General features: G+C 35.5%; 1 protein-coding gene and 1 long non-coding RNA gene across 3 annotated transcripts; both read right to left on the bottom strand.

Annotated features, from left to right (window-relative positions):
- Positions 1-8,711: 8,711 nt before the first annotated feature.
- On the bottom strand, positions 8,712-11,431 carry LOC148804282 (uncharacterized). The gene is made up of 3 exons (XR_016080834.1): positions 11,342-11,431; positions 11,020-11,231; positions 8,712-9,153 (listed from the first exon to the last, which is right to left on the bottom strand). It is a non-coding gene; the product is annotated as an uncharacterized LOC148804282 (long non-coding RNA).
- A 7,291-nt stretch (positions 11,432-18,722) lies between these two features.
- LOC104596252 (very-long-chain aldehyde decarbonylase GL1-5-like) lies at positions 18,723-23,987 on the bottom strand. Of its 2 annotated transcripts, XM_019197544.2 has the most exons (10): positions 23,877-23,987; positions 23,272-23,495; positions 22,939-23,171; positions 22,623-22,842; positions 22,094-22,472; positions 21,883-21,990; positions 20,478-20,678; positions 20,118-20,216; positions 19,477-19,653; positions 18,723-19,156 (listed from the first exon to the last, which is right to left on the bottom strand). In XM_019197544.2, the coding sequence occupies exons 1-10, from the start codon at positions 23,934-23,936 to the stop codon at positions 18,995-18,997; spliced, it is 1,863 nt and encodes a 620-aa protein (XP_019053089.1). In that variant the 5' UTR covers positions 23,937-23,987; the 3' UTR covers positions 18,723-18,994. The 2 variants fall into 2 exon arrangements, with proteins under 2 accessions (XP_019053089.1, XP_019053090.1); XM_019197545.2 differs by lacking the exon at positions 19,477-19,653.
- Positions 23,988-24,226: the final 239 nt, after the last annotated feature.

The following is a 24,226-nucleotide window of genomic DNA, read 5'->3' as shown; positions in this document are numbered from 1 at the left end:
TCCGGACTCCGATTTAGATAATTCAAGAGGCATCAGAAAGATGAAAGAAAAGCCCACAACTTTTATGTTTTAGGTTTTGACAGATTCGGTCCGCCTCGAAGACAAAATCGGGCCCGAATTTGGAGCAAGTTCGTTGCAAAGCCCATTTCACAACTGAAGCCCAATTCGCAGAAGAGCATTGTAGCAGCTCAAGATATTAAAGCAGCCCAACTCGAATTCAAGAGCCTAGAATCCCAATTTCGAATGTAACCTCCAGAAAGAGAGTCTTATTAGATTTAAATTTTGAATGTAATCCTATAAAGATAAGAAGATTGGATTAGATCACTAGATAAGAGATAGGATAGGATTAATTCAAAACAGATCAAAACTTTCTAACTTGAGGTTAATCTCCTAGAAGGAGTTGGAAAACAGCCCTCTCCCTTAGCTATATAAAGAGGGGGGCAGACCAGCTTTAGGCATCAATCAATCAATCAAAAAATCCATCAATCAAGCATCAAGCAAGTCAATCAAGAAAGATCATTTCAGCCTTCTGAGAAGCAAAGCCTGGAGGATTCAAAAATCATGAGCAGCTAAGCTTTTCTCTTTTGGTTCAAGGGGGGAGTTTCGATTGTGTCATCGTAGACTTCTGTATTTAATTCAAGTTCTTGCTTTTTAATTCAAGTATTCGTTGATTCTTGTGCTTATTCTCTATGGATGTTAATGTTAATTAGTCTGACAAATTAATTAATGTTGATTTTCCTACTGTTATCCATGGTTCGGTGATCCGTAATTGTCGCAAATAGTGATACAAGTAGCAATTAGGTTAATATCTTTCTAGGTCAATTGTTCGTGACAGCCTTTGACCAATGTATTGACATGTTTTAACCTAAAGAGAATCAATGGGATAAGATTCGATAATTGCAACTATCTCAATTATTGTTATTTTGGTTTAACTGTTTTCACAAAGTTTAATACTATCACTAGTTAATATGGAGCGCTATCATACCCAGTCGATTAGTGATCACTATTACTACAAAAAAAAAATTTATTGTGAAACTAGCATTAATTTTGAGGGCTTCGACAACCCGTCATCTACTGAGGCTGTTATTGGTTCCTGAAATTTCCATTACTTTTTTTTCCCATAAGTTGGTAGGCCATTTCCCCCTTGGAATATCCTCCTGAATTCAAAACATCCTCAATAAACAGATTTGCATCATTTTATTTGAATAAATTTGTACTCACTTTTTGCGATCTTATCAAACTTACATGTCAACTTTACATAACAACAAACACAAATTGCAAAAATTAATAAAAAAACTTCAGTCCCATCGCAAGACTTCCCCAGTGGAACCCATCATTAGCAATGTACCCTGATGTTAAGCTAGGCATTTAATAGTTTGCGTCCCATTGCAAGACTTCAATCACTCTTTAGTCCTCCCCTAACAGGACTGATATCAGAACCCGTATCCCCATTTAATCAAATTGGTTCTTGGGATTCGTTCATCAATAGCAAGTCACTTTCAACATCCCTTGGTATTCCACCCAAATTTCTTATAAGGGAGAAGATAGTAAAACTGAACTGATCAAAGGAAGATCACTGTATATTCCTACCGGACACCACTAGGAAAACGATTGTATAGTTTCATGCAAGATGTCCTTGCCCTACACTCAAAACTCAAAACTGAACATTAGATGGATTAGTTAAGATTTATGGTATTGTTGGCAGGTGGAAGAAGATATTTTCTTCAGACTAGAAGAAGAGATATTCGGTTTCCCAACTACATAGACCACTACTGAAAACTGAATTTGTGGGGCAAAAATTCAGAACCTTAAACACTAAAACATAATATAGACTTACAACCCAAAACCCAAATTCTTTATTACACTTAATTTGTGGGGGACAACCCAAAACCCTAATAGCTAACTTCTTCAGATCTCCCACCTCCCCTTTGCAGATTTGAAATGTATGCCATCTTCTCAACTCCCTGTTGGACAAAGTAGAATAACATTTAGATAAAGACCCATCTCCTGATATGAGGTAGATCAATCAGCATGAATCATGAATACATCTGTATACATCTAGGTCATGATGAGAGAGAGGAAACTGATTTTCCAAATTTTAGTAACAATATTTGGGAAACAAATAAACAATAAGTAGATCATGGAATGAAATCTAGTAACCTGGTACAAACACTTCTGTGATGGAAAAATCTTTTAATACTCCTAACAGAAGTTACAATTTTGGCTAGAAAACCTCAATACAGAAAATTAGTGAGAAAGGGAAAGTTTGGTTTTAGTTTGGCTGCATTTGATTCCTTGAATTAGTGAGGAAGGGAAAGCTGGGAAAAACAAAAAAAAAAGATCCTTAGGTTTGACAGAAGTAAGAGAAAAAACAGAGAAAGTCAGGCCAAAGACATATACCACAAACAGTTTTCAAGTATAGGTCTTGCATGTGCACATGGGGGATTACAGCTATATTGCATATTTGGAGTGGACAGATGACATTTTATTGAAGTTTCTAATAAAACAGATTTACCTGAGGTCATTAATGCCTAAGAAAATCTAACTGGACAAATATCACCATAGTTTGCTTTTTTTCGATAGATGACCACAGCTAGCAAAAGATTAGTCACACTTGATTACATTCGAAAATGAATAATAGAATTGAACATGGAGCTATTCAAACCTAAGTAAACCCAGAAATTATATGCTTGAACCAACCCTTTGAATCAAAATTTAAAACCACCCAACCCCTCATATGCCAACCTAACCAGTAGGAAACTTTTGAGATCATAACCAAAACCCAATAATATGAAGCCCCAAAGGTGAATCCTACCTCACTTTGGACATTAGAAATAAAAAAAAAAAAAAAAACTCCCCTTCACCTTCGCCTAGACTTGGCCTTAATTCATCAAAATAGGGCAGGCATAAAATGATCATGGTAGAGATTTAAAACCAGTCCAATCAAACCAGCCCTTAGTAAACGAGCTTTCAAATCTAATCAGCAACTAAGAAATGAGTTAATTTGTCACAACAGGGGGAGCGACTCCAAGTTTTTGTTTTTTTGCAAGGGTTTTAGTTCACTAGCACATTAAGTTCAAATTTCTGTTGTAACGGTCCTATCATCACAATAGCAAGCTGCCTTTTAGTAACCAATTATGGCCTTATGAATGGAAGATTTTCAAGCCAACCAGTTTACTGTAAAACTGTAAATTGTTTATATGTGGATAAAAACATGTGTTTTTAATCAAAGTTATCTTATACACTATGTCACTATCTATGAAATTTACCTGTTTTGTCAAAAAACAAACAAGGTTACCAACAAATGTTTTTTGACAATAAAGATCAAACAATTCTACTAATTCCTGTTATTTTGTTGCTCTCAACTGGGGTTGGACAAATTATTTGTTTCAGTTGCATGCAGCAGGTTTGTGTTACTCGAGTGAAGCAGTAGAGCTAGCTCTAAATTAAGGCACGCACCACCTTCCTAATTAAAAGTTCAAATCATGACTCATTGGTTTCTAAGAAGGAAATCATAATGGCCCTTGTAGCTTTCGCCGGCCACTGAATGTTGCATCTTGAGACTTGGCGTTTGAAAATTCTGTTTTCATACGACCAATGACACCCTAGCTACCTATATCTATCAGTTTTGTTTTAGCAGGAGAGCCCCCACAGAATTATTATATGGGCTTCAATGAAGATGAAGATGAAGAAAGATGAAAAAGAAAAAGAGAAGAGAAAAGATCGCACTGTTTTATTTTCTTTATTATCAAATATCAATCGCAGAACATTAATACTAATACACTTCATATATATATTGATACAAGACAAGGCCGAGGTGGGCCACTTTATATCGCGACTACTGTAAATCTGCTCCATTAGCGCATTCTTTTATTGCTTCAAGCATGGAAAGGGCAGATGAAGGTACCAATGACGCAGAGCTGCAAGCCATGTTTTCTACAGGTCGAGCATTGTGTCTCCACACTAATATTCGTTCCACCCTTTCATGGTGTGCACAATTTCTGCCAATTTTGTGTTTATCTATTGTTGGAAAAATAATAATAAAAGGCAAAATGAAACTTATCGGTAATTGCTTTTTAAATCGAGAACTTGCAGAACTGTAGTGTTGTAGAATTATTAATCTAAGAAATTGCAAAAACAAGGAGAGTTGAGTCGTGCCACTTGGTCACTCTCCTTAAAATTGCATTTGCCCCTACGGTGTAAGCGGGTGATTGCAAATCGGTTGCCAAGATAAAACAGCCTATCACAGGCTACTGGTAGACATGCATTCGCTTACCAAACCTCCACGAACCACTAAGAATGATGCTCAAAAAATGACACTCGACAGTGAGAGCAAACTGTGTTGTATGCACTGATGTGTGTTTTCGGGTTAACCAACACTTTCTTTATAGAGTGTTCTCAGTCACCCGAATGGATATAGAAGTGTCATTTCAAAGAGATGTCTCTTCAAAACAATGCACTTGTTCGAAGAGACACAAAATGGAAGAAAAAAATGTTTAAAAATGAATATTTTGAAATTCAAAAGTCAAGTTGTTTAAACTTGTCAAAACCAAAATGATTCGGTGGAGCGCACATATATGTACACATACCTGCACCCACACCCACGCCCGTCCCGTTCGAACTCAGCCCGACTCGACACGCGCGTGTGAAAAGCACCCCCCACCCCCTACATGAATGTGAACATCTGTAGTGCTTTCCTCCTATAGGCCCCTACCCATAGAGAGAACAAGTTTATAGATATATTCAAACTCAACTCCCTTCCCAAGCAATGTAGGACAAGGAGTCATGCATTTAAAGGAGGGAAGAGAAAAATACAAAACCCAAAGTACATAAGGGAGGGAAGAGAGATTCTTGAAATTTTGAATCTCCCTCCAATAATCCCCCCACAAGATTTAAAATTATAAGAAGATCGAACAATCTAAGCATCATTGTGAGAAAAATATTCATGGTAGTGTCTTTTAGACTTCAATCAACACTTAGGTATGACAGGCTATGTTACAGAGTATGAGTGGAGTCAGACTCCTTCAACCTTTCCTCTTTAATGTAACTAGCTAACCTGCCAACTATTCTTTTGTTTTTTTGGAACATTTAGGCCTTGTTACCCCCTTGAAATCATAAGTGTTTTAGAAAGTCAGCCCTTAGATCTCTCTCAAAAGCGGTCACACTTCACACTCACTTAAATTAGTTATTTAGCGTGCACTGCACACACTATTCTTAACTGATTAAGAACCTTATGCTCAACCTCCTCAAACTGTAGTGAGCACTATGTTACTTTGGCATTTAAAATGGGACACAAAATAATAGTGCTTTATCAAGTCATATAGCGACTCGTTTTTATCCATTCAACCTAATTCTAGGGATCTCCTTTCACATAGGTTAGGTGTCCATAACTAATGACTTATGTAACAAGTTTCAACATCATTCCTACCAATGCTTCACAAACCACTTTAGAAGTTTATGGTTTGGTTAACGAATCTGCAAGGTTTTTTTCAAACCTCACAAAATCTAGAGTGATTGTATCTTTGTTAAGGCATTGTCTTACTAGGTTATGCCTTAGGCGGATATACCTCATTTTACCATTGTAAGTTTTGTTTTTGGCTCTGACTATTGCTGTTTGCCTATCACAATGGAGAGACATAGATGGAACCGACCGTGACTAAAATTGTTTATTTGCCAATAAGTTCCTTAGCCACTCTGCCTCGGACCCTATTAATTATAATGCAATGAATCTGGCTTCCATTGTTGAGCTGGTATTACAGGACTGATTTACCAATTTCCACAATACTGCTTCACCTAGGGTAAAAACATATCCACTGGTGAAAGTACTATCCTTTGAATCTAAAATCCAATTTGCATCAGTAAAGCCCTCTAAAATAGGAGTAAAACCTAAGTAGTGTAAACCAAAATTTATAGTTTCTTTTAAATATTTTAATAACCTCACTAGAGCTTCTCAATGTTCATTTCTGGGATTATGAGTATGTTGACTTGATTTCCCAACAGCTATTGCTATATCTGGTCTTATGCAATTCATTAAGACACAAATCCAATTATACTTGCACACTCCTTTTGTGAATCAGGTTCTCTTACATGTTTCCTTAAGTGAATACTACAGTCAAGAAGTGTTTTAATAGGTTAACAGTCATACTGTTCAAATTTCCTAAAAATATATTCTACATAATGTGATTGAGAGAGAATAAAATTTCATTTTTATTTATTGATTGTAATCTCCAAGATTATATCAGCCTCACCCAAGTCCTTGGTATCAAATTTAGACATTAGAAACTGTTTTATTTCTTTTACTACCTCCCGACTTGTTCCCATTATTAGCATATCATCAACATATAAACAAATCAAAACTCTTTTATCATTTACAAACGTGCAATAGACACATCTATCAGAATCATTTATGTTATATCCATTTGTTATTAATACATTATCAAATTTTCCATGCCATTATTTGGGAGTTTATTTTAAGTCATACAAAGACTTAATTAATTTGTATACTTTATTTTCTTGTCCTGGCATTATGAAGCTTCAGGTTGCTTAGTATATATTTTTTCTTCTAATTTCCTATTTAAGAAAGTTGTTTTTACATTCATTTGATAAAGTACCAGTTTGTAAAAGGAAGCTATAGCAAACAAGACTCTAATTGTAGTTAACCTTACAACTGAGAAATATGTGTCAAAGAAATCTACATTTTTCGTTTGTGTAAAGCCTATAGCCACTAATCAAGCTTTGAATTTATCTATTGTACCATCTAGTTGTAACTTTTTCTTAAACATCCACTTACAGTCCAGTGCCTTAGTTCCACGTGGGAGATCTACAAGTTCCCAAGTGTGATTAGTAACTAAAGAGTCTATTTCACTTTTTATGGCTTCTTTCCAAAACACTACATCAGGAGAGGTTACAACTTTCTGATACGTTATTGGGTCTTTGTCCACTAGAAATGTGAACATTCTATCACCCAAGTTTGTTTTTTTTCCTTTGTCTTTTACTTCTTAAGTCTAGTTCTTGATTCCTGGAATCAGTGTTTTCTTGACTTAGTGAACTATTGATTCCTTGAGCATTCAACTGTTGTTCTTGGTTTCTGTTATAGACTTGGGAATGTTCCCTATTTATTGTTTCTATTCTCCAAGGAAAAATATGTTTAAAGAATTCTGCATCTCATGACTCAATTATTGTATTGTTTCCTACAACATTATCAATTGTTTTAATTACAAAGAACTGATAAGCTGCATTGTTTTGTGCATATCCAATGAACACATAGTCACAAGTTTACGATTCCAATTTCTTTCTTTTATGTTCAGGCATTCCAACCTTTGCTAAGCAGCCCCAAACTTTTAGGTAATTTAAACTAGGTTTCCTATTATGCCACAGTTCAAATGGTATTTGTTCTTCCTTATTGGGAGGTATTCTATTATATAAATGACAAGCCGTTATGATTGCTTCCCCCCACAAATTTAGAAGTGCACCTGAACTAATAAGCATAACATTCATCATTTCTTTTAACGTTCTACTAACTCTTTCTACAACTCCATTAGATTCAGGTTAGTAAGGGGTTGTGGTTTCATGTATGATTCTATTTTCTTCAAAAAATTTCCTGATGGTTTCTCTATCATATTCAGTCCCTCTATCTGTTCTAAGTCTTTTTATTTTCTTTATAACTGATTTTCTACTTCAATCTTGTAAGTTATAAAAGCTTGTCCAGTCTCATCTTTTGATGTAAGTAAGATTACATTTGCATATCTAGAAAAGTCATCTGTAAAGTTATATAATATATTTTTCCTCCTCTAGCTTTATGAAACTTAAGGTCTCCTACATCATTGTGTATAAGTTGCAATAATTCAGTTTCTCTTTATACACTTTTATGAGGTTTTTAAGTGAATTTTGCTTCTATACATACTTGGCATTTTTTATTTGTAAAATCAATAGGAACATTCAAAACTCATAATTTACATGACCGTTTTAAATAAGGAGCACTACATGTCTTAATCTGGCATGCCAAATATCAAATGATTCAACAATATAAGCATAAGAAGAAGTGATACGTTTAAAACTACACTAGCAAGTGCACTAGCCGATCAAGTAATATACTGATGAGTAAATAAAGTATCGCTCCCACGAGGATTAATCCAACAACTACTAGTACTTAATCTACCTTATGTTATCTGATAATTCGAAATTAATTAATTACTTCCTAATTAGCTAACTATCCTAGGTGCTCTCGAATTAAATCACCCTAACTAAATGGAGAAAGCACTTCACGAAAACTCAATTGATTGCAGAATTAGTTCCATAATTATCTCATTAAACTATCCAACTGATGTTAATTTCAGTTATGGGTTGGCGGTTTCCTTATTGTCATGAACAGTCTCTTTCGAGCACATACCAATCTATTTAACATGTAATAACTCCTATATTTCTATCAAGAGTTTAATTATTGTAGATGCATTAAAGACAAGAAAATCGAATGGTATCAGTTCTTGCTAAATGAATGCCAAACGAATCATGTAAATTATCTCTAAGGTACATTCAATCTGTTCCCTTGATCAGTTAGTCTGATTACCTAAACCCTTTCTCAAGCAATATAAGTAATCTCAAGAAATAAGAGCAAATCGGCCAAAATTACTCTTAATATTAAAAACCCTAATCAAGAAATCCCAATAACTGAATAACCATCAATTAGATTACATTAAAAAATTAATTACATAACTGAAAGAAAAGCAATCATTGTTCGCATGGTAGAATGAATAAAAGATTCAGATAAAGAAAACCCTAGTTGAACATAGGTTACCGAAATTGTTGAATTAAAGAAGAAGACAACCTAAAATTTCTTGCGTGAAATCCCGATCTCCTCTCCAGTTCTCCTTCGGCAGCCTTGTGATTTTTCTCCCAGCGCTTCTTCTTTGGTTCTTGTCAAGAAAATTGAGAGAGAGAGAGAGAGAGCTTTCTTCCTTCCCTTTTTTTCTCTTATATTCTTTCTTGCAGCTTTACAGTCCTACTCCTACTTGGACTCTACTAAAATTAATTGCCTATTGGAGCCTCCCAGATAATATACGCCTGTGCCTCTTTTTTTCTCCTAGGCCGAAGTGCTTCCTTGCAGCAATATCACCATGTCTTCATGCTCTATCAACCCGAAACTGTTCCAAACTCCTGTTTTCCTAAAATTAAGCTCAATTAGGGCAAGAACCATTAAAATTTATCATAAAAACCATATATGAGAATAAAAAGTCTGTGCATACACACACATCAAGAAGCATTGACATTCATAACAATATCAGAAATGTTTAGTACAAATAGTCCATTAGCATTATATCATTTTCCAATAAATACATTATTTTTTGTCAATACAGTCTTGTCTGCTTCAAATGTGAGATTCAGTCCTACTTTGTTAAGGAGTGCTCTTGATACCATTTTTCATCTGATCTCTAGCACATGCAGCACATCATTCAACATTAGGATTTTTCCTAAAATCAGTTTCAAGATTACATTTCCTTTGTCGACAACCTTGAAAGTTTGTGAGTTTCCCATGAAATTTGCTCTCCCTCAGACCGAGTTGTGGACTCATAAATGAAGCTACAGTCCCCACACATGTGCTTAGTAGCACCCTTGTCCAATACCCAGTCCTTCGGTTTGTCAGCCAAGTTTGCCCTATTTACCATGGTTGCAATAATATCCTCAGTCAAATTGACCTTTGGTTTCTCAGAGTCTTTCTTCTTCGGTACCGGAAGTCTTTCTTGTAATGCCCGGATTTTCCACATACAAAGCATTTTCCTTTCTTTTGTTACTTCTTGAATTTCTGATCATTTTTCACATTCAAATTCTTTTTGAATTTTGTAGTCGTTTCCACTACCAAATTGATTTTGGAAATCTGATTTGTCTCATACTCATTTTTCTTTCTATTCTTTTCTTATATTTTAATTTGAACCACTACTTGGTCCAAAGTAGTGTCCTTTCTCTTATGCTTCATACTTGTTTTAAAATCATTCCATGTATGTGGCAATTTTTCTATGAGAGAACTAGCAATAAATTCATCTAGCATTATCATGCCTTCATTTTCTATTTCTCCCACAAGCACCTAAAAGTCATCTATTTGGACAAACACGTTCATGTCTCTTTTCATTGTAAGATGCAAGAAATTGGCAATTACATATTTTTTATTCCCAGCATTTTTCAAAGCACACTTGTTGTCCAATGCATTCCAAATTTCATAGGTAGAGTTATAGGAAGAGTAGACATTGTATAGTTCATTGGACAAGCAATTGAGGATATGCTTTTTATAAAGATGGCCAGTCATAATCCAGTATTTTGCAACAACATAATGGGTTGGTTCCTCCATGTTCAATGGGTTCGGTCCAGTCAAAGCAAAGGCTACCCCTAACAGTATCCAATTCCTCATGATGGGTTTAGTAGAGATAGGTTCCATAAATGTGATTTTAAGATTGTTGGAAAAATAATAATAGAAGGCATACTGGAATTTATCGGTAATCGCTTTCCAAACCAAGAAGTTGCAGAATTTTGAATCTAAGAAATTGAAGAAAAGAGTACTGAGTTGTGCCACTTGGTCACTCTTCTTAAAACCGCATTTAACACACATATACACATACACATAACCCATGCCCACACCCCATCCCATCCCAACCCGGCTCGGTACGTGTGTAAAAAACTCCCCCAACCCTTTCACATGCATGTTATGGGCTCGGTGACCATGGAGGCATGATGGTGAGAATGGTAGTGTGAATAAAAGAAGTCATGGTGCAAATTAAAACTCTGTGAAACCAGTAGTAGAGGAATTCTATGGGGCCTGCGTGAACGAACATGGTGAGGCATACACCAATCCCACCTGCACACAATGGCAATTTTGAAGCTCCAAGAAAAAAAGCTAACGCCACTAGCACATAAGACTAGCAAAAATGATATGGTCATCCCTGCAACATTTCCTTTCCTTCAATGATATATATCTTAGCTAGATGCATTAATTAATTAGAAGACAAAAGGAATAGAAGAAGAAGAAGACACCAATTTCTTTCTCTATCAACTTGTTCAAATTCGATGCCGATGTGCTTGCTCTTTGCAGTTTGGTAACGAGCTAAGCTTATCCAGAATTGGCTATGAAACACCCTCCATAGTATAGTTGGCAACACAAGCAAGTACGCCATGTTCCTCTCTTTTTCATCTTTCGTCACAAACTCGCGGATGCTATGCACCACCCAAGGTGCCAACACTACATACTTGAACCAAAAACATTTATAAATTAGAGAAGGAACCAAAACAGCAAGACTTTAGAATAAGGAGAAGCAGCAATAGTACATATACATAAGAAGCCATCAAAAACAAATACTTTGAAATTTCAAAGACTCTGCCATGGCCAATTCGTCGAGGGTCTTGATTTAGAAGCCATCTTTTCTTTCTGGATCAATGAGCAGTTTAATGACATGAGACAGCTGCAGCGCCTCCAAGAATCAATTTATAATACATCACAATTACCGGAGGGGCCTTGCTTCGTACGGACTGGAATGGAACCGTCGATTCATTAACCTATTGACTCAATCCCTCATAAAAAATCGTTGAATCGCTCAACGATTCATTGACCTAAGCAGTCGAATTATCGACCCGTTAACTCGTTCAATGGTTTTTAGCTATTTTTTATTTATTTTTAATTAGAAACCATCCTGCCAACTGGTTTTGTTTTATCCTAATCTCGGTTTCTGGCCAAAATTCATTGAATCGGTCAACGACCCATTGACCCAGGCGGTCGAACCATTGACCTGTTCAATGGTTTTTGGTCATTTTTTAAATTCTTTTAATTTCTGTTGTCAGAACGGGCCATCCGTTCGAACCGAATAGTCAAACCATCAACCCAAAAATCGGTGGTCAGAACAGTTCTGTTTTCAGGTCATATGAGTCACATGCTCGAATGACATAACACGTATAGTACTGCTTAATGGACATCACACACTCAATTTTTCTTTCCTGTAATTTTTTTTGTCAACACGGGTCGTCCATTTTTTTATTTTTTTAATTGGGAACCATCCAGGCAACTAGTTATGTTTTACCCCAATCCCGACCCCTAGCCAAAAACTGTTGAATCGGTCAACGACCCATTGACCCAAGTGGTCGAACCGTTTAATGGTTTTTGGCCTTTTTTAATTTTTTTAATTTTTGTTGTTATACCAGGCCGTCTGTTCGAACCGGACGGTCAAACCGATAACCCGAAAACCAGTGGCCAAAACAGTTCAATTTTCAAGTCGTATGAGTCACATGCTCGAATGACATAACACATATGGTACTGCTTAATTTTTGTTGCCAGAGTGGGTCATCCGTTCGAACCGAACGATCAAACCTTCAACTCGAAAACCGGTGGCCAGAATGGTTCTATAATTTTTTGCTTGTAATTTTTTATTGTCAGAACATGCTGCCTATTCGAATCGAACGGTCGAACTATCAACCCAAAAACCGGTGGCTAGAATGGTTTCGTTTTCAGGTCGTATGAGTCATACGCTCGAATGACATAACATGTATGATACCAAGGTTCAAAGTATCGACACGTATTGGCCAATACGTATCATTCTAGGACTCCACTGATACGCCCCTATAGTGGGTGTATTGGGGGTCTGACCGGTTTAGGGGATGGAGGAAACCTAAACCGGCCCCCTGAACTGGTTTCAAAAAAAATAAAAAATAAAAATAAAAAAATAGTATCGATTCACCTGATATGCCCATACCGGCGTATCAGGCGTATCGATATTTTGAACCTTTATGATACTACTTAATGGACCTCACAAACTCAATTTTTTGCCTATAATTTTTGTTGTCAGAATGGACCGTCCGTTCGAACCAGATGATCGAACCGTCAACCTGAAAACCGGTGGCCAGAACAGTTTCATAATTTTTTGCTTGTAATTTTTGTTGTCAAAATGGGCCATCCGTTCGAACCAGACGGTCAAACTGACTGTTGTTAGAACGTTATTAAAAACATTTATCAATAATAGTAAGTAATTATACTATTTAATTAAATAATCATTAATGATAGCTTTAATAATATTATTTAGTTATTTTTAATATAATAGTAAATAATAAATTTATGAATAGGATTTATTAACAATATTCATTAAATTAATAATTACCAAAATTAAATTAAATTAACAATATTTATCAGTAATAGTCAGTAATTATAATATTTTATTAAATAATCAATAACAATACTTTTAATAACATTTTTAATATAACAATAATTACTAAATTTATTAACAGTATTTATTAATAACAATATTTATAACTTTAATTTAAAGTAAAATTAAAGTAAATATCTATTTATTAACAATATTTATAATAACAGTAATTATTAATTATAATCACTAATTATATATTTATTGAATTACTGTAATAATCAGTAATTTATTAACAATATTTTTCAATAACAGTATTTATAATTTTAAAGTAAATATCTAGTTATTAACAATATTTATAATAACAGTAATTATTAATTATAATCACTAATTATAAATTTATTAGATTACTGTAATAATTAATAATTATTAAATTACAGTAATTAATTACTGTTATTTATATGACAGTAATTACTGGGTTGCTCTCACGTGAGAATCTATTCGCACGGAGATTCCATTTCCTACATGAAGAGAACACCCCTATCCTATTAATATATATATAAGATTCGCAAATGACTTATACGTATACAGGAATTACTAAGGCTGCATTTGACATTCTTCATTTTAAGATTTATCTCCTTTTATCTGTTAAAATGTCCTTATAAACATTGAACTTTTAACCGTAAAAAGAAAATAAATCCTAGAATGCCAAATGCAGCCTAGCTAAGACTTTCAAGGGCCTAACTTAGATTTGTATTAGCTTTTTTTTTTTTCCTGAGTGGGTGAGACCGGATGCTTGTGGGCCATGTTTTATGACTGACTGGGGAATTATTACTTATACAGTTTGGGGCATAAATCTTTAATTAGAATCCAATGATTTTGTATCTTGATATGGTTAATAAAATTTCAAGGTGGCCATTTTTTACCTAAGTAAATTTAGGGATCTTAAAAGAAAAATTTAGGGATCATGAAAAAGAATTTTGATTAGTGCAAAACCCTTTTTTTCTTCCCTTAAGGTGGCATATCCTTACTGAACAGAAAAACAATTTTCTTTGAATTTTTTCTTCTGGATTCAAGACACCCCTTCTTGCTACAACAATACCCCACCCCTAAACAAAACCCCACCCCCTAAACAAATTGTCCAATAGGTGTGGCATGTTCTAGAACCAACTAATCCACTAAAAATTTACATTACCAAAAACAACTCAACTTTTGATTAATTAGTTCAGATTTATAAACTTCCGATTCCACTCTTTGGGTCCTCTTCCATAATTAAGCTCAAGCCTTCAAAAGAGTTCAGATCTGTTCCTCACACCAACTTTACAGCACAAATTATTCATATATTATTAATATTTCTTATGAATAATAATATACAAATATGAGAGATATTTTCGATATACAATTGGGACGTGATGTGAGATTGGAATAAGGAAGAGATTTGAACTCCCTTCAAAATGTGCAAGTGAAGGGCTTTTTTATTTTCATCACAATTAAACTTCAAGCCTTAAGGAGAGAGAGAATACAAAAATTTTTAACTGACAGTTAATTTGGACTCTCAGGATTTTTCACCAAACATAACTTAAAAAGACTATCCACCTAGAAAAACCCAGAAGCCGCTGGCCGCTGGCTTCAGCCCACCCAAATGGACACTTTAAAATCCTGGTGAAGTTATTGATAAAGTATGTCAAGTGGACTCCAAAAGCCTATCTCTATCATCAAAGCTGTTTAATAGCCCTAGTGTAAGGTCCAGCAATCAAAGCTTTTTGCTTATCTATCACAATTGCTTTTTGCTTATCTATCACAAGCTTCCCTCGCTAGTTGTTGATTCCCACCGGAGAAATATAAATATTAACTCATGCATCACCCATCCATCTCACAACTTTATCCAGATGTCAGACAATTAATTTGTTCAAAAAACAAGCATTTATGTTTTTTTCTTTTCTTTTCTTTCATTTTGATTTATTCAATGAGGAATGCTTGTATTGAGAAATGCACAATATTGAATAGTTTTCACTTTTCAGGAATTGTTAAATATAATCATATAAATATGTACAAGATGAATATATAACAGCATAACATAATTCAACATATATATGGAACAAAAATATATTATAGGTTGGGTGAGATTAGATTGAGTTAGGCTTGGACTACTATCATTACCCAAGCCTTCAAAGGGGTGTCAATTGGACCAGGTTTGGTCCAATTCAATCTCGTCTAATATGAGACCATTACAGATGAACCAGGTTCAATTCAATCCAATGAGACAAGTCTAATTCAATGTGTCTAATCTGTTTAATTTGGTTTTGATTTAGATCGATTCCAATCTAAACCTAGAGATGCTCATGGTTTTGATTAATTAAACCATGAGCATTTTTTAGAAACCAAAACCAGTCTTATCGGTTTTTCTATATCTTCAAACCAAAACCGAATCGATACCACCAGTTAACCAGTTGACTAGTTTCGATTTTTGATTAGTTCGATTTTTTGGTTTTTCGGTTTTTTATATTTATAACATATATTATAAATAAATATATAATATATTATATTATGAATAACAAATGACATATAATATATTATAAATATGTATATTATATTGTAACTACTATAAATATATATAATATACATATAAATACATATATCGGTCGGTTCGGTTAACCTTCGGTTTTTTTCTAGATTAACTGAAACCCGAACTGATCCTTCAGTTTTTTAAAGATACTGAACCAAAATCGAACTGATTGGTTTAGTTAACCGCATTTTTTATTTGGTTTGCTTGGTCCAGTTCTATTTTTCGGTTTTTTATGAGCACCCCTACCTAAACTTGGTCCATTGACACATGTATTCTTATCTTCCATCAGTGGATTAGATATTGGTTCAATCCAACCCAATCCAATATAAATCCATTATGGATGGACCAGGTCCAATCGAATCTAATAAATACTTTGAAGCATTAAGTTTGGACTGGTCCAATTCAATATGTTTATTAATCCGTCCAATCTGTCTAAATTGATTTTGATTTAAACGGATCCAACCCAAAACTAATCCATTGACACTTGTACCTCAACCTAAGCCCAGCCCATGCAAAAACTTAGGTTGGGTCAGGTTAAACTTAGGTTGGTTCATATTCATAGCATGTATATGGGACTAACCCAATCCAATCCACTTGAACCTGCCTATTTATTTTTCTAGGTGCACCCATTTAGGTTCAAGAGTAAATTACTCACACCTACCTTATGGTTTCAGTCAAATAAGACCTCTACTTGAATTTGATTGAAACAGCAGGTCGCGTATAACTAATTTATCATAGATAAAACATTGTATTTGACATTTCTTCATACCACTTTTCCGATTTCCAAGGTGTGATCTAGAGCAATGTTTCTTCTGGAAAAACAGTACCAAACAAGAGGCCATTTTCTAAAGCACTACTTTTTCTAATGTAGCACCTATGTGGCGTTTTCTCAAAAAACAGCATCGATGCCAAACACTGCCTTAATTAATTGTTATACCTAGCTATAGAGCTGTAAAATGGGCCATGCCGCCTGCGGCCCAGCACGACAAAATGTGGACCATGTCAAGCACGGCACGATTGTATGGGCCATACCGCTACGATCCATATATATATTTATATTATATTATAATATGTATATTATATTATATTTTATTTTATATAATAATTATATAATATATTAATATATATATAATTTTATTTTCAATGTTATTATATTATTTCATTTTATTATTGCATATATAAATAATTGTATACATCAAAATTCATAAAAATATAATTTTAAGATCTTTTTTTTGTCTATTTTTTAATTTATGTTAAATTTTCATTACTTTTCTGAAACGCCTATTTCTAGGTGTTTCGGACCCCCCTATTTTTTTAATAAAAACTTCCCAAAAAACTAAACTTTGAAAAAAAAACTAAAAAAAAAAGTATGTATCAGCCATTTCTAAGAACCGATACGACACGACACAACACGGGCTTACGTGGGCTCAGGCTATGGGTCGTGCCAAGCTGACCCAAAGTATCCTAGGAAAGGGAAGCACGACCCGCAAACTAGCACAGCATGGCCCACACTTTGCATAGGCCCACGTCCATGCTGTGTCGGCCCAGCACGGCCCGATTTACACCTCTACCTAGCTACCTTGCTCACAACTTGAATAATCTAGAAAATCATAATTTATATTTTTTGTATAATTTCATGATGAATTTTGTAAAAATATATAATTATTAATGATATGAATATTATTAAATCGATTATAATTATTTTTGGTCTTGTTAATAAATATTTTAAAGTTGTTATATAATTTTGTTAAAATATTTAAATAATTCTTAAATTTTTTAATTCAAACTTTCTTTAGAGAGATGTGGATAAAAAGTGGGGGAGAAGATAAATAAGAATTAGAGATAATTTAGGAGTGAAACTCTCTACTAAATCAGAGATAACTTAGGAGAAAGCCTAAGATAGTGGAGGAGGAGTTCGGCTTCAGTCAGGGAAAAGACCATTCGGGCAACTTTTATTGCCTTGTACTGAGAATATCTCCGTACTTGTGTGCTTTATTTCATGGGGAGATATTCCCAATGCAAAGTTGCAAAAGACTGTTAGAATGGTGTGGGTACAGATTTGCCCTGTTAGAAGCCAATTCGTGGAGGAGGTTGTTTAGGAGAAATTTTAGGATATTAGATTATTTAGGTTATTGGAATGTGTGTGTGTATGTGAGTGAAAGAGAGAGAGAGAGAGAGAGAAATTTTGAGAAGATTTTTTTAGGAAAAGTAGAATTTCTAATTGATAGTTTCGAAAATGGCAAGGATTAAATTTCTAGTAGTAATTTATAATAGAAGTTGATTAATAAAATATAATAAATTTTGTTTGGGCTTCAAACTTACTAAATCGGGTTTCAAGTTTTATACAAGGACCAAGCTCGAGCTCAAGAATAGGCCCAATGGTCGATCTAGGCTTGCGATCTAGTTTGGATAGACCACTTGTGAAGGGAGGAGCCAGAGGGGGGACCTAGGGGAGCCATGGCCCCCCCTATGGCTAAAAAATCCCTAATATTTCATGTAAATTTCCCCCTCCCCCATTCCCCACTCGAATGGGTTGACCCCGTAACCATCCATATTTGCTCCCCCCTTCCCCCCAATCCACCTTAGATTTTGATCCCCTCATAAAATTTTTCTTGCCCCGCCCCTGCACTTGTGAGACCTCTACATAAAAACTTGCTTCAATGTACACCACTAATGACTCGCTTAACCCGGTTATCAGGTCACATGTTACAAATTACAATGTATTAATCGAAAGGGTAGGGGTATGCTACCAACAAAAGGCTCCCATGCGGACAATACGATTGGTTTCATAGCCCATCCGAACTAGGAGTGTAATCGAGCTGAGTCGCGAGTCGAGTTTTGGGTGATTCAAGTTTGAATTTGATTCAAAAACTCGGAGCTCGAAACTTGTTCAAGCTTGATCAAGTTTTGATTTTCACACTCGAATCCGACTCGAAACGATACTCACAAGCTAAAGTGTAAAGGGTGGACGACTAAAAGAAGAAGAATGAAAATAAAAAAGAAAAGAGAAGGGAGAAAAATATAAATAAAGGCTGAAAAAAGAAATATAATAGAATTATATATATATTATTAATAACCCTAAAAAATTATACTTCTACAGTATATCCAACAAGTCAAAATCCATTCATTAATATTATTCAATAACTAGGTTAACTAGGTGGAGATCTGCTTTTATGCTTTCAGCTTTCCCAGTTTGGGAACGTTCTCTACAAACAAAGGAAAATTTTCACATATCACAGCCATCCTTTTTTTAACACACAGAGAAGACAAATATCAATACTATCATCAACAACTCTTCGAGTGGGTGCAATTCAATGGATCAAGCGCGAGCTACAGGAAGGAATCCGTGGCGAAGACTTGCAGTCCATACTTTGTCTACGTCAAGTACTGTGTCTCCACACTCATGTTCATCCCATCCTTCCAGGGCATGGACTATTCCTGCCACACGCCATGCACTCATCACCCGTCTTGGCAGCCAATTCTGTTGTGAAACATATAAGAAACTTTAGTCTCATACTTTTATAGAGACGGATTGAAGTATTTTTAGACTAATTGTTAGAGAATAAAAACCTATTTAAGGACCCTAACAGCTTAAGCTTTTAGATTGAATGATTCGTTAAGATGGCATCAGAGCCTGTTTGATCAAATGGTCTAGCCGTTCCATCTAATCACCCCATTATATATGGGTGGGCTTTGGTAGAGAATAAAAGCCTATTTAGGAACCTCACCTAACAGCCCTTAATTAGGTTTAAAAGTTCCTTGAGACTAATTAATAAATGCCCCAAAGTTGGAGGGACTAACCTCACATGAGTGAACGTTCTCAAGAGCCTTAGGGATCCTCAGGGCTGGTGTAGTGTAGTAAATACAGTCGCTGCGTACTCTCTTTGGAGGAAACTGAGAGAATGGAATGAAATGGGTCCCTTCTGGTAACTGTCTCTGTTCTTCGTCCTTCAGAGCTCCCTCTCCCACCAACCATACCTACAGTATCTCAGGTGACTTTGTTAGATTCCTTTGCTTTCTTTATGGATAGACATGTGGGTCAAGATAGAGGTGAATACTGAGTAATGGTGTTTAACTTTTAAGGCCAGGTCTGTGGGGCAGAAATCAGATGAAACATGAATAAGCCCATGGTGATGAATTTTCTGCAGGGAATATCCCATTTCCCACAACTTTACTTCAATAAGGTAATTAATTAGAATGATGATGATTTAGGTTGAATCAAGGAAAAGACAACTTAGTCCAGACCTTACTCGATTGTTGATTGGGTTAGCTGATTGTACAGTCAGCACCCTCCCGGTTTTGGCTTAGTTAAAACCTGAACCAGGAGAAAGACTAGATGTGTTTTGGGCAGATAGGCTGAAGAAATAATACCCCCAATAAAAAATAATTTTTATTTTTATTCTGTAACTTCTTCTCAATGAAAAAGATATTTCCTCCCTTACCTTGTAATTGTAGTTAGTGGAGAGGAACAAATTACTCCATAGCTCTGTAGGCAGTCTTAATTTGAGCCTATCAAATTGATTCTTGTCTATCATAGCTACCTGTTCCAGTTCAGCAATGTTAGAGACAACCAATTCATCATTTTATAACACCAAAATTTGATCAAGTTTGTTGAGGACTTGAAGCAATAATATTATGAAGAAATAATACAGAATATTTTAATGTAGAAAACAGGTTTTCGCCTTCAAATGTGCAAAATATATAGCTTACAATTTTCAGTGGTTTGCGATTAGGAATGACGAAATGCTTATAATATGAGAGAAAAAGAAATTAACATTATTTATAGTGATTAATTAGTGTACCTGGATCCCTCTTTGGCATAAAACTCTGGAAATGGCGATTGCAGTCTTGGTAGTCCTTCCTCTCAGAAGCACTTGTTTTGTTCCTTGGGGAATGCTATTAAGTACAACACCAACGGCCAATCCACTACCATCTACAATTCTAACTTTGAGGTTTGGGTGCTTCTGGAGATAAAGTTCTCCGTTTTTGTTCAGTTCTTCTCCCTGATAACCACAACATTGGCGTTAAATAAGATGTCAGTATTTGTTAACTGATTATTAAGAGAACCCCTAAAACGAATTTTTCAGGCAGAAATGTTTGAGCTATATTTTCATTCCTTCTACAATGGAATTGTTTTCCATTTCTTTACCTTACCATATAAATCAAAACAAATTATTTAACATTTCAGCCTGAAAAAAAATTTGAAAAATCTCCCCAACATGACCCAAGTGAACCATTGAAAACTATCTGGGAATCAGTTTTCAACTTTCAATAACCTGTCCAGATTCCAGGCCATTTTAATTACCATAATTTATAGAAAGACTCAAAACCTATAATCTCCCATTTACAATAAACAATATAGCCAATTGGCCTTATCATGGTTACAACAGCTAATCAAAATCCCTCTATTATTCAAGAAAATATAAGAAAAATGCTAGAGCGAAGCCATGGTTGCCTTAATTTCCAGGTCACCCTCACAAAATTTGGGACTCTATTCTATCAAAGATCCGGACCCAAGCAGTGAAAATGACTCATTATCAGAACGGATGAGTGGTTCCAATTTGCAGTTGCCTTGCATAATTAAAATAATGCTTTGTAAAGGTTTTCCTAACTTTCCCTTCCTTTTCCTTCAAACCAAACATAACCTTGATAGGGACCACAACTAAGGATGTACTACTCACCCTAACTCTTTGCTAAAAATACTACTCACCCAAACTATTCTGAACATGACGTCCAACTACACTTGCTCTCATCAATGAATTCCAACTACCTTGTGCTTGTACCAACATACCATGAAGTGCTAATAAACACCAACAACCTAATTTATATCACTTTTAACCGTTTGGGTGGAGGTCAAGAACTAGACTTGGTAGAGTATTTGTCAATTTGACAGGTTACAGTAGATAGTGGAGGGTTAATATTGACACTTTTTTTTTTCTTTTTGATTCAATAATCAGACCTTTTTTGAGCAGCTGATATGAAACTTATTTGATTTCTTAACTCTACTGTATAAGGAAGAAAGCATAATTTGCATCCTTCTAAACTAAGAAAAAAATAGTTAAATGTGCAATTTGGGCTCAGTTTGGATAGAGTACAAATACAAATATATATAGTGCAAATGCATACAAAATACAAGGTTTTGCACTCTACATATTTGTGTTTTTTACTCCTCCCCAACTGAGACTTATGATGAGCTGATAAATATACCTGATTTAGAAGACCTAAGCTCAACACCTTAACCCCTCTTTGCTCGGCGTCCAGTATAGCTTTCTCAATTAAGCGATTGATGGCATCCTTGTGCCATGATAAGAAGTACTGCAACACAAAGATGATCATTTAGTCATCTACATCCCAATATTAATTAATATATACCATCACAAGCAGAGTATAGAAATTGAACTATATATATGTCTCTTACATGGAAACTAAATCTTGGTATTGCCCATGTCTGCATTTTGAGTTCATCATCGAAGACGTTCCTCTCAATGGTGAAGGTGGAGCCAAAGATCCATGTCAACAGCATGGACAAATATGTGACCGGCCTCAGCATCCATAAGTACCATTTGGGAGCGTAAGGCCCAGAAGCCAATGAGGCGATAACTGGTCGTAGATGGTAAAGGGATTCAAGCGTGGTTGGATGTGTTAGATGAACCACGTTCAGTGTCTCCGGCCTCCCCTTGAGTGAAGTCTCGTATAGTTTATCTGAAGAGATGTCCATGGTACCATACATGTAGTCGTACAGAGGCATGAACAGAGAGAAATTGGTCCGGAATTGCGTGTGGTGAAGAGAGTGAAACCTGTTGCATTACTTCACGTCATGTTCTATAGCTAGTTCTATCCTAACTCCTAGCTAACTAATGAGGTTTAATTATAACAAGTACAATATAGGAAATTATGGATCTAATTAAGGGTCTGAGATTACAGTGATGGTGGACTTTGAGACTTACGATGGAGTGTACATGAGATACTTGACGAAAGGGAAGATGTCGAAAATCCACTTCGGAACTACTTCAAAATTGCAGTGACCCAAGTTGTTCATAAAATCAACGTAAGTTATGTATAGTAACAAGGATGCTATTGAAGCAGTTCCATTGAACAATGTCACAACCATGGGGATTGAGAAGAGTGCGAAATAGGCTATGTGTTCCGCAAATGGATGAACAACAGCTGCCACAAACAAGAACAATAGTACAACTATGTTAGTGAGTGAGTGAATGAGAGAGAGAGAGAGAGAGAGAGAGAGAGAGAGAGAGAGAGGATTACCTGTAATGGGTTCTGTAACAATGGACGAATGATGGTGGGAATGGTAGCGAGAGTAAAGGAAATGGTGGTGCAATGCTCTGTGAAGCCAATAATAGAGGAACTCAACTGGGCCCATATGAAGGAGAAAGCTGAGAACCACACCATCTGTCCTCCACATTGGTAAATTTTTTGATTCATTCAAAATCAAATTAGCCATGTAGAACAGAATACCGTTTAGGAGAATAAGGTCATCCCTGCAGCCATTCATGCATACACACATGAATATATAACAACTACTATTAACATTAACAGCACCAAAAGAAACGAAAAATGAATTAATTAATTAGGACTAACCAGTTTCTTTCTCTATCTACTTGTTCAAATTCGATGCCCTTGTCCAGTATCCTGTGCTTGCTTTTAGCAGTTTGATGGCGAGCCAAGGTTATCCATGCTTGGTGGTGAACCAACCTCCATAGAAGATATGGGAGGATAAGCAAATTTGTCAAGTCTCTATCTTTTGGGTCCTTTGTCACGAACGAATATATGCTATGTGCTACCCAAGGTGCCAAGACCACGTACTACCAATTAACCACAGTGCACCCAAGCGAATTAGATAAGTAGCTAGTAGTTGATTTAATTTCTGTTATGTTTCTTTTGGAAAATATTTTAAGAAGAAAAGAACCCAACACTGCAACAACTTAAACAGAAAGAGTTGCAGGTTTTTGATTACCAATCGCAAACCTATTGTTCTTGATCAGGTAGATGTAAGTTTTTCAGAGACCCAGTCCAGTTGGTTGATGAACTCTACCAAATTTGATGCATGGAAGGTAGAGAAGAACCGAGGAGGGGGGGGGGAGTTTACAAGAATGTGAAGTAGCAAAACCAAGTAAAAAGAAAATGCAAGTTCTACGAAATATAATGTGAAAACAAACAGAAGGGGAGAAAAGTGGATTGATTACCTTGAAGCTTCCGAGCTTTTGCCATGGCCAGCTGGTTAAGGGGCCTGGTGTTGTAGCCATTGTTTCCTCCTGATGAGCTTCGAAGTTGATGGGATGTAAGGAAAGCTCCTCCTGCGAATTTATAACACGTCAGAAATGGCTTGTGAATGTAAATTTGTGCATCGTTAGGGTCAGATAATTGCAGTCATGTCAAGTAAGTTGTAACCTATTAATTAATGCATTTTTCATGCAGGTGGAGACAGGTAGAGCTTATAAATGCTTTATGCCACACAAAGAGGGCTGATCATATGGTCTTGTGAATGCACATAATCAGGACAACCCATCACCACATAATTGCAACCTGTTCTATT

This window comes from Nelumbo nucifera, chromosome 1 (genome assembly GCF_055504915.1).
Source record: "Nelumbo nucifera cultivar China Antique chromosome 1, China Antique-T2T, whole genome shotgun sequence".
NCBI lineage: Eukaryota > Viridiplantae > Streptophyta > Magnoliopsida > Proteales > Nelumbonaceae > Nelumbo > Nelumbo nucifera.
The sequence above is the reverse complement of the archived record's forward strand: the minus strand, read 5'-3'. Positions and strand labels throughout refer to the sequence as shown.

Bases quoted from the DNA above. Each gene is read 5' to 3' on its own strand.
- LOC104596252 (XM_019197544.2), bottom strand. From the start codon at position 23,936: ATGGCTACAACACCAGGCCCCTTAACCAGCTGGCCATGGCAAAAGCTC. The intron at 23,496-23,876 runs GTAATCAATCCA...GTTAATTGGTAG, and splicing joins AAAAGCTCGGAAGCTTCAAG to TACGTGGTCTTGGCACCTTG. The intron at 21,991-22,093 runs GTAAGAGACATA...TTTGTGTTGCAG, and splicing joins TACCAAGATTTAGTTTCCAT to TACTTCTTATCATGGCACAA.